The 10,450-nt window shown below is 45.5% G+C and overlaps 2 protein-coding genes across 3 annotated transcripts; both read left to right on the top strand.

Annotated features, from left to right (window-relative positions):
- The first annotated feature begins 1,885 nt into the window (after window positions 1–1,885).
- Window positions 1,886–3,610, top strand: her8.2 (hairy-related 8.2). 2 transcript variants are annotated; one of them, XM_053873414.1, is made up of 4 exons: window positions 1,886–2,006; window positions 2,072–2,167; window positions 2,246–2,324; window positions 3,167–3,610. In XM_053873414.1, exons 1-4 carry the CDS (start codon window positions 1,950–1,952, stop codon window positions 3,475–3,477), a joined length of 543 nt encoding a protein of 180 aa, XP_053729389.1. In that variant the 5' UTR covers window positions 1,886–1,949; the 3' UTR covers window positions 3,478–3,610. The 2 variants fall into 2 exon arrangements, with proteins under 2 accessions (XP_053729389.1, XP_053729390.1); XM_053873415.1 differs by having other exon boundaries at window positions 1,907–2,006; window positions 2,058–2,167.
- A 4,112-nt stretch (window positions 3,611–7,722) lies between these two features.
- her13 (hairy-related 13) lies at window positions 7,723–10,012 on the top strand. The gene is made up of 4 exons (XM_053872445.1): window positions 7,723–8,000; window positions 8,126–8,212; window positions 8,285–8,366; window positions 8,789–10,012. Exons 1-4 carry the CDS (start codon window positions 7,920–7,922, stop codon window positions 9,241–9,243), a joined length of 705 nt encoding a protein of 234 aa, XP_053728420.1. The 5' UTR covers window positions 7,723–7,919; the 3' UTR covers window positions 9,244–10,012.
- The last annotated feature ends 438 nt before the right edge of the window (window positions 10,013–10,450 follow it).

Here is a 10,450-nt window from a genome sequence, read left to right on the forward strand (position 1 = left end):
TTTCTGAAATATTGGTATAAAGATTAAATTGCCTTTGTCTTCTTTATGAAGAGAAAAAGCAAATTTATTTTCTGCCACTTTCTGCCTGACATTTGTGGTCTTCAGGATGACTTTTAGTGTGTGTGACATTTTGAGGGCAGAATTTTTTTTTCTCTTAAAATAAATACGTGGGTTGACAGCGCTGTGCTCTCCATTCAAACCTTTGTGTACTATTTTAGTTGTGAGGTTCATCTCGTGATGAGCATCACTTTGCATAGAGCTACCTCTGGTGGTGGTTTGCGGAACAACGGATCGAGGAAATCCCCGTAGGATTCACTGTAGCCTCACTGTCGCGTCTGTTGATGTCAAATCTGACCCAAGCAAACTGGAGGAGTTTAGCTGTTTTGTCTAAAACTACAGGAAAAGCTCGCGTTGGTCCTCAGAGAACCGTGCGTCACGTGTTTACTATAAAGCTTCATCACCACAGGCCAGTGACGGTGGTCATGTCGAGATGAAATAAACTCATTAGTGAGTATATTTCAGTTTAACAAAAGTACTTTCCTGTGGTCTGACATGGAACCATTGCCTATTTTCCTATAAAAATACTTTTCAAATAACAATTGTCTGACTAGTAATCTGACAGGTATCACATCCCCAAGTTCATCCTGCTCATCCACTGTTTCCATAGCAACAGCAGCTTTGCCGAACCTGACTGGTCGTCACCCGCCCCTCCGGCTGGACTGTCCACCCTCTCCAGGGGTTATTACTCTCCCTCCACAGATTAGGTGTGGGTGAATGGACGCCATTCTTCTGACCCTGTTCCCACGACCCAGCCGTCGCGTGGCTCCCAAAAACAGGGGACTTCAGTTTTTAGGGACCCACTTTGAAAGGGGGGGGGGGGGGGGGGGGGGGGGGGGGGGGGGGGGGTCATGTGGTCAACATGACATCTGTTCAATGAAACAGTCACCAGCAGATGCCCACCACTTGAACATTGAGTGATCAAAGCTGCGACATGACCATCAGATGAAACACTGCTTCCTATGATTCGTGGAGAACTAAAGGAATTCTGCTTTTTGAATTTCGATTCTTGTCTTTAGTGTGAGATGCTGGTTTATAATCAAACCACATTGTTGCAGAATTGATGTGAAAAAATCCCTTTTTTGTACGAATTCATCTTGTAATTGTGTGTCTTTTTTGTTATTTTATCAACAGTGTATATGTTTGTGTTTTTATAGTGATGTAGGGTTGACGTTATCGTGATGCTGATGATGGATTACAAGGGGAGATTTCATTGGAAAAAAATGAAAAAAGTTCAAGTTTTAGAACACAGAGTGCCATCTAGTGGCACTGAAATGATGCCACTGTTTCATATTATTTTTACGTTTTCAATGTTTTATTATTATTATTATTATTATTATTATTATTATTATTATTATTATTATTATTATTATTATTATTATTATTATATGTGCTCTCCATTCCCTCTATTGAATCTTCTGCGCTCGCACACACGCCCAGTTGTTCCGTCCCGTGTGTATGGTCCGTCCATTGTGAGGAATCATGTTGTGTGTTGTGTGTTGCGCAGGTGTACTGTTGCTGCTGAGGAGAATAGACCCGGCTCCCCCCGGGGCAAATCACAGTAACTGCAGCCTCTTGTTCGTGGTGTGAGAAGAGGAAGGAGTAGTTTTGCTTGGGTGGAGGCTGAGGAGAGAGGGAGGTGCGTGGTTTCATCCTGGACATCTGTCGCTTGTGGCTGTTTTTCTCCCCGGGTCTCATTGGTTCTTGAATGGAGCCTGTGTGACCTGCCAGTCTTGACTGATGGGACCCCGTGTGTGGGAAAATCCCACCGCCAAAGAGCCGGAGCATTCACATGCTAATACAGTGGTATAAATATGAGGGCCACGCGGGGCCCTGGGCCCTAGAGACGCGCGGACTCACACGGAAGAGCCTCCATCAAACCCACGAGAATCATGACCGCTTCAACTAACAGCGGAGGGAAACACACGGGCGTCAAGGAAGAGAGGAAGGTACAGGAAGCTGGAAACTCTGGAGCAAGTGTGACGCGTTTTACAAAGCAGCTCTTCTCCCGCAGATGAGGAAACCTCTGATCGAGAGGAAACGTCGGGAGCGGATCAATAACTGTTTGGATCAACTCAAAGAAACCGTCATCGGAGCGTTTAGACTCGATGTGAGTAATCTTTCGCCCGCTTGTTCTGGTAAACCAGTGTGGGAAAAAAGCATGTATGTGATATTTTTCTCCTTGAAGCAATCGAAACTGGAGAAAGCCGATATACTGGAGATGACCGTCAAACATCTGCAGAACATCCAGGGCCAGAAGTTCACCGGTAAGAAACCTTCCTGCTTCCGATTCAGGCTTCGTTTCAAATATTATTTCATTCAAACGCATCACTTCTAATCCTGACGAGTCAAGACTTTGTTTGAAAGTTGTCACGTGGAAGTTTTGAAAGTCGGCCAGCAGGTGGCAGCACTTGCGCACACCTACACACACGCAGGCGCGTGCGAGAATGGGGAAGACGTCATCAACTAACCATCCGTCATTACAACAGTCTAAAACGAAGAAGTAAAGTTGCTTTGTGCGTGATGTATATTTAAATATTGTCACCAATAGTTACCAGTAGTATCAATTAGTGACGGATTACTAATACATAACACATGGAGTTCATTATTTCTTTATTTAAATTAAATAAAATGTATCACGTTTTCAACACATCATGGCTGGTAGCTGATCAACAAAGCTCAACACAAGCACCGGGAAACACTTTCTGAAGAGAGGTCGAGGGGCGAGGTTGAGGACAGACTGCTGATTCCGTGAACGCCAATAAAATATTGAGCTCCGCCCACTGTACCCCGAACCAACCCAGCTCCTGAGGAGAGTTCGCAGTGGTCAGTTGACCTAAAAAGGTGCTCGGGAGTGGAGTGAAAGGCCTTGAAGCAGCAGGTTGTGGGATTCATTGAGGCAGACATCCTTAAAAAGGGACTCCTGCTGCTGACACATGGGGAAATGGGAGTGGACTAATGTGGAGCTGGGACAGTGGCCTTCCTTAACGGATCAAACAAGATTCGCTATCAAAACATTCCCGTGTATATTCCATTTTGTTCCTTTCCTTCTGATATTACAAAGTTATTTTTAGGCATTTTTGGCTAACACCTCCATCTCTGTCTCCAGACCCGACGCACAGCCTGGAGGCCCAGCAGAAGTACAGCACCGGCTACATCCAGTGCATCCACGAGGTGCACAACATGCTACTTACGTGCGAGTGGATGGACAAAACTCTGGGCTCCCGTCTCCTGAACCACCTGCTCAAGTCCCTGCCCAGGTCCAGCGATGAGCAGCCGCTGCAGCACAGACATGATCTGCCTCCTTTGGTCAGACCACCGAGTGCCGCCCTCAGATCCGACCTGAGGCACAGACAGCAGGAGCAATCGGGACTTCACAGATCCCACCTGGGCTTGCTGCAGATGTGGAGGCCCTGGTAGTGACGTGCAGTGGATGTTTCCGATGCAACCACTAGACCCTGCTCTGATATGTATCTTATAGATATGCAGCTCTGAAGACAAACGTGGGGCAGTTTTGGTTCCCATATGATGAATGTAGGTGTGACTCTACAGACCTTCTCTCAGTACTTCTCTCCTGAAGTCATCCTCTTGTAGCCTGTTTCTTAGAAGGCCTATATTAATCTTCTATTTATTCCATTAACTGCATATTTATTTAATATTGAAAGGCTAGCACTCTTTCTTGACATTTCATAGAACATTATATATTGTACGCTCAAATATTAACCCTAATAAAACTCTTGATGCACTTCTGTTTTTCCTTGTGTCAGTGTTTATGTTGCAACAATCATTTTTGCTTTCATTCAGAAGTCTTCTTTCTCAAAAGGTTTAAGTAAAGCTATTTAAAAAAGGTAATCATAACATCGCAAATGTAAACTGAAGGGCAAAATGCTTCCAAGAGGCAGCTGCTCAGAGTAGATCCCAAGGCGGGAGTTTAGGTGGGCTGAGCCATGTGGCGCGCCCCCTGGTGGGATGGGCCACAGGGGACAACACAAACAGGCCTGGGCAGAAACAATATATACAAGTGGACCATGAATATAGTGCAAACTAAATGCACATTGTGGTAGGAGGAAGCTGCTGCGGTGCCTGTTGGTCCTGGTCTGGAGGGATCAGAGTTAAAAGAGTCCATGTGTGGGATGGGAGGAGTCCATCATGACAGTCCCTGCCCTGATTCAGTCCTGCTAGGTTGAAGCTCCAAACCTCCAGCTCCAGGAGCAGCTCCTGGGTCGCCCCATGTTACTTCAAGAACCTTCAGGAGTACACCCTCTGCTGGAGCTTCTTGAGAAGAGAGCTGGTGTTCTGCTCCCACTCCAGAACACCAATAGACCCACCTGCTGACAATAAGTAGACTTAGAGGTAGAGGTAGATGATGGTGGGGTCACCAGCAAACTTCACTGGAGCAGCAGAGAAGTGGAGCGAGGACACAGCCCTGAGGGGTACCAGTGCTGATGGCTGGTGTGTCTGAGGGGAACTGTTCTAGTTTGATCTGTAGCACTCCAAAGCTAATGGACATCGAAAAAATAGACATCATGTGAACAACTCATTTTGTCATCACCGTCATATGATCAATGTATTTTTGTGAGTATTACGGTACAGGCAATACATATTATACATTATTAGTATTAGTATTATTGGTATTATACATAATACACATGATGGGTGGAATGAGGTAAATGTAGGTAAACAGGCTGGTCAGTAGGTGTGATGTAGTCAACACAGTGTGAAGGGTCGAGAACAAGACCTCACTGAATACAGAACTAACCACTAGTTTATAACAATGAAAGCATTTCAGTTCTGGGTTTGTTTTGAAAAAATTACTTCAATTTCTTCTGTGGTAACAAAGGAATGTGTGTCTGCATGAATAATGGACTTTTGCTTCTGAATGCAGTGTTCAGTTTGGTTTTGGATACTAGTCTCGACACTGTAATTCTAAAATGCTAATTCTGGGTGAGTTTGTTGGTAGGAAAGTTTTATGTATGAATTAATGTAGAGAGCTCGGTTGACAATAGGCTATTAGATAGGCAGTACGCTTCTATATTATTATTATTATTATTTTTATGATTATTATTATTATTCCGGAGAGGGAGCCTGAGAAATGGCTACGAAGCTACCATCTGTGGGATTATGACTGAACGCCTCTAAATCAGAATCCCGTCTAGACGCGACGATACCGGAGCGCCGTGACACTTCGGTTGGACACGAGTAGCTGACCCCTAATAATAATAATAATAATAATAATAATAATAATAATAATAATGAAAACAGTCAGTTGTTGATTTTAAAAAAAGTTATCAATAAAATCTTAGCGTCCAATCTAAAGTGGACACGGGGCCAAGTTTTAATAGCCAGTTAGTAGGGCGTCAGTCCATTTTTTTGATAAATGGAAATATGTGATGGCACACGTTCCACTTTGTTTACTAGCATCATACTTCCTGTTGTGACAATAATATGAACCTGCATCATTAATTAAAAAAATGTAATAGTTATCAAGCAACTATTATTCTGTTCTGTAAATAGCTTCGATTTCGCAGTTGGAATGTTGTTTTCCATATTAGTGCTAAAAACAAGTGCAGTGCTTAACTGGCATAATTCCTCCTAGCGTTCCTCCATGATCAACAGTTATCAGCTGGCATTTTGAAGTAGGACTCATGTCCATATGTTGACACCGACCTGCTATTATTGCTGATGTGAGTGGATCCTTTATGGCTCCAGTATAAGCCAGGCGGTGGGCTTGAAAGAGGGAATGAAGGGGGACGTCTGCTTCCAGCGCTCTTAACAAAAGCGAGCAGAGACAGCTGCTCTCCCTGCAGTCCAGTCTGCACCATTAAAGATGTGGAACTGGGATCGGGGTGGGTGGCGAGGTGCCAAACGTCCCCCCACTTCAAAACACTTTTCCTCCATATAGGTGGAAGAGAAGGGGGACAGGGCAAATAAATGCTTTTACAGTGTGTAACATAAGTCACCCACCCTCACCTGAACCACGACTGAGTTACAGCGCATGAATTGTGCCGGGTCATTTGCATGAGAATGAGCTGAGGGATGCATAATGACCAGGTTGTGGCTCTGTCTGTGGCTGTGCAGCGGAGCCGGGAAGCAACTGTGCTTCTGTGCAGCTTGTTCTCCACTTCAAGCTGCAATAAATGTTCACATTAAGATTCTGAAAACTGTCAACAACTGATGGAGTGATGTGTTGCTCCTCCTTGGCTGGATGATCTGCAGGGTGGAAGGGAAGATAAAGTTGCAGCAGAGCACCAGGAGGGATATAGTCAATGGCTGGAACAATGTGGAGAAGATGTTACTGCCAACATTCAGGCTTTACAATATTAACTATTTACTGCTTTACAATCCCATGATACCAGCACAAATAAGCCCAGTTTTAAGCACATAACAACTTGGTTATTACATCACTACTTTTTTGTTTGTTTTGAAGAGCAATGTCGCTCTGTATTTATTACTCCAGAAACACCAACATGACAAACCCAAACTCAAAGTTGCGTCTCTCTACTCATCATTTTGTCCAAACGCAAAATGGTGGCGGGTAATTAAATGTCTGCGACGCAACGTGAGAACGCAGTCGCACACGAACCAGGAGTGACCAAACAGCGAGAGAACAAACGAGGCGAGGGCCAACACCTGTCGCTTTCTTTGGAGAAGGGCCCTTAATTCCCGGCTGATTCAGTTTGGGTCGAGGGGCCGCCGGCACCAGCTGCCAACTGAAGGCATCGCGTTACATCCGCCAGCAGCAGCGTTGGTCTGCGGAGGCTCGGGCATTTGCACTGACTCGCAACTCATGCGCTCGGGTGGAAAGGGCTGATGTACCTTGTAAAGAAATTGCGTGAACTGTTTATACATGTCGTCTTGCCTTTATGTTACCTCGTCTTAAGAAAGCAAAATGACTTCTTGAGCAACACTGAATAATGCAATTATTTGTTGATGATGCAATTTTATGTGGAGAAATACATTTTTCCTTATATATGGGCAAAATGTGTTTTATTACAACAGTCAGTTGTAAAGTGTTTTGTTCAATTGAATGTTAAGATTTTAAGTCGTATTCTACCACATTATCTTTTCGAAAAAATGTAGGTGGGTTGAAAAACAGAACTTTAAAATGATGCATGAATCGAAGCACATATTGCCTGAATAATTACTTTGCATGCAGTTGTCGCTTCAGAAAAATTTGATTTTGGAATTTAGAAAAACAAACTTTCTATTGTCGGACGTTGCCGTGATGCGAAATGGGAATGCAAAAATAAATGTATGTAACAGTTGGGTGAGTAGCAAAGCACTGTATTTTTTTAAAGTTAGAATTAGATATAGACAGCAGAGCGACCATGATGTTGTTGGATTACATTGTTGCCTGTTGTGTGTAAAATACTGAAGGTGAATGCATGAATGTGAGCCAGGAACGGTGCAGGAAAAGACGCAGTGATCGGAGTACGATTCTGTTTCATTTTTCAAGTGTGTTGTGACCTGCAAATGAAAACCTTCACAGTGGAAACCCAGTGCTGGATAAACAAAGCGGTCGTTCCCGACACCCAGACATGAACGCCTGCTCAGAGTCCGTCCGTGTCTCCGGGCCCAGTCCGGGTCTGTCCGGAGACAAAGGGGTGATCTGTGATTGGCCCGGGCCGTGTGGGCTCTGTTGTCCCCCAGCGAGAGCAGCTCGCCCCTCATTCACATGCTAATAAGCCCCTATAAATACTAACAACAGCCCCTCGACTCCAGCACCACGTCTCATTTGGACTGCACAATAAACACAGGGCGCCTCGCCCCCCTTTTTTTTCTTGCTGTAACCGGTTCCGTTTGCCAGCTGCTCCTCACCGCCGCCGGAGCAGAACCACTGCAACACCCGCAGGAGACTCATCATGGCCCCCGCGGCTCGGCCCAGCAGCACCGGACCGGAGGAGGACGAGGGCTACTATGGCGTCCAGAAGAGCGACAGAAAGGTCTGTAACAATAAGAGCCGTAAAGCGCATCGTCTGTCGCGAACCGTGCCGCTCATTGATTCGCTGTAAACATGTAGACATTTTGTTACCGGCCCGTGATTTCATCGTGCGATCGATGCTTATAGATTCGGAAGCCGCTGGTGGAGAAGAAGCGCAGAGCCCGGATCAACGAGAGCCTGCAGGAGCTGCGGACTCTGCTGGCGGACACTGACGTAAGTACGGAGGTGTCGCGACCTGTCACCTGACGGACAGCCCGGGGACTCAACCGAGCCCTTCTTTTGCAGTTCCATTCCAAAATGGAGAACGCGGAGGTGCTGGAGATGACAGTGAAGAAGGTGGAGGACATCCTGAAAAACCGCTCTCAAGGTGTGGACTCGCTGACACAACACCTGGACCGGACCTTTAGTTTCAAAGAACGTTGTAATTCAGCCAAAGTCAGACATTTTTGCAAGCTATATTTTGACATGAGGAAATATGGCCTTTCAAAAGCTTTACAGTGTAGTGGTCTGCATCGCATCACATGATCTTATTATGTTCATGAACATGGACTTACAATAGTCAGTGTACTAACAGTAAAAAGTGTATTTTTGTGAGTGTATTTGTCAGTTGCATGGATGGTGTTATAACAAGCATGAATCCAGACCAACGCAACACAAGTTTGTAATGAAATTGAGGTAATAATGAAGTGCAGAATGTCAAAATTGTAGCTCAAGTTCAGAAGGCTCTGATGTGTGTTGTTGAAAGCACCTGTCACTCTGCCATTGATAACCGTCTCCCTTCATTCACAGAGAGCGACACACTGAGTCATGAAGCCAGCGAACGCTTCGCTGCCGGCTACATCCAGTGCATGCACGAGGTCCACATGTTCGTCTCCAGCTGCCCCGGGATCGACGCCACAGTCGCGGCCGAGCTCCTCAACCACCTCCTGGAGTGCATGCCCCTGAACGACGACCACCTCCAGGATGTTCTGATGGATCTGGTGGCAGAGCCTCAGGGCAGCAGCTGGCACGGAGAGGGCGGCGAGAGTCTCTGCGGGAGTCTGGCGTCACCCGGAGGGAGGAGCGCATCGTCTTCCGCCCTCTCCCCGGCCCCGTCCACCACCTCCAGCGAGGACCTCTGCTCCGACCTGGATGAGACCGACAGCGAGCACAACCAGAGCTCCACGGATGTTATGGAGAGCAGGGAGATTCTCGGCATGCCCACCATCACCTACCCGTCTCGGTCCATGTGGAGACCCTGGTAGTGGTCCAGCTTCTCCTCACAAACACTTGACTTTGGGCTCATTCAACACCTTTGGATCCAGCTGTGGATAACATGATCCAGCTTCAATAGCCGCTCTGGATTTTTCTCTTCTCGCCCTGCGACCCTGAGTGCTGGCCTCTGGGAAGACAGCCTCACTGACACAACATGGATATGGAGAAAACAGTTGGATTCAAACACAAACTGCTGTGCATCCTCCCCAGAGCGATCTGTCGTGTAAATAGAATTTGTACGAAGAGCTCTTGTTACTGAAGTGTGCTGTGTTTACCTGAGAAAAATCACGTGACTCATCATTTGGACAAAAATCAAAGTGAAATATCAAATTTTTACTCATTTGTTTGGAATAATGTAATTGAGCTACATATTTAACACAATAGCTGAGAAATTATCATATTTATTGAGCATATTAATTGTGATAATTGAGTAAAATATTCATAAATCATGTCTGTCAGACACAAAATTGTGACCTTTATTTCATGTTTTTGTGAGTCTTCTGCTCAAACAGTATCGGCAGAACATTCATTCACAATGTCCAACGTTCCTTAAAACACAATGAGTATTAGCTTACTATAATCACAACTGTCTCACTGATGTTTTTCTTGAGTAAATGCTGATGCTTCTGTACATTTTAGAAACTGTTTGAATAATATAAATATTTTTAATCTATTTGATGTAAACCTTGTAGATTACTTGTAGTTTCTGATGTTTGGTGTTTAGATTTGCCAGGAAACGTTTCTGAATAAAGTATTGTAAATAGCAATATAGTGTCGTGTGGATGAAGAGTCGGAGAGGAGCTGCTGGCTGCAGCGTCAGGAGATGGATAATTGCTGGTCAGCTTCCTTCTTCACACTCCCCTGCTGCTCATGAAAGAGTCTGGAGGCGTCGCCACTCTCACCTCAGAGCCGATATCCTCGCGACGAAAGGCTGCGAGATCCTGTCTCTCACACACACTGTCAGGGAAGCAGGGTTCAGTTAGGCATGTCTGTCTGTCCCAGATTGTTTTATTGTGACTGATATCCAGGGACAGTACGCCATGTTCATGTCCAGGTGCTGCAGTGTCACATGACTTTGGGAGACTCATTAACAAGTCCAGGTGGAGGAGGGGGAGGAGGAGGTGAAGGGTGTGAATGTCAAAGGAAATGGGAGACGAGGTGATCAAAGCTGTGTCTGACCATTTGACGGAGACGTGT

Source organism: Synchiropus splendidus, chromosome 8, assembly GCF_027744825.2.
Source record: "Synchiropus splendidus isolate RoL2022-P1 chromosome 8, RoL_Sspl_1.0, whole genome shotgun sequence".
Classification (NCBI taxonomy): domain Eukaryota; kingdom Metazoa; phylum Chordata; class Actinopteri; order Syngnathiformes; family Callionymidae; genus Synchiropus; species Synchiropus splendidus.

What these genes read in the sequence shown, in the direction of transcription:
- her13 (XM_053872445.1), top strand. Translation starts at nt 7,920, where the DNA reads ATGGCCCCCGCGGCTCGGCCCAGCAGCACCGGACCGGAGGAGGACGAG. An exon ending in CTCTGCTGGCGGACACTGAC is followed by an intron (nt 8,213 to 8,284) that starts GTAAGTACGGAG and finishes CTTCTTTTGCAG; the next exon opens with TTCCATTCCAAAATGGAGAA. An exon ending in CCTGAAAAACCGCTCTCAAG is followed by an intron (nt 8,367 to 8,788) that starts GTGTGGACTCGC and finishes CTTCATTCACAG; the next exon opens with AGAGCGACACACTGAGTCAT.
- her8.2 (XM_053873414.1), top strand. Translation starts at nt 1,950, where the DNA reads ATGACCGCTTCAACTAACAGCGGAGGGAAACACACGGGCGTCAAGGAA. An exon ending in TCGGAGCGTTTAGACTCGAT is followed by an intron (nt 2,168 to 2,245) that starts GTGAGTAATCTT and finishes TTCTCCTTGAAG; the next exon opens with CAATCGAAACTGGAGAAAGC. An exon ending in CCAGGGCCAGAAGTTCACCG is followed by an intron (nt 2,325 to 3,166) that starts GTAAGAAACCTT and finishes CTCTGTCTCCAG; the next exon opens with ACCCGACGCACAGCCTGGAG.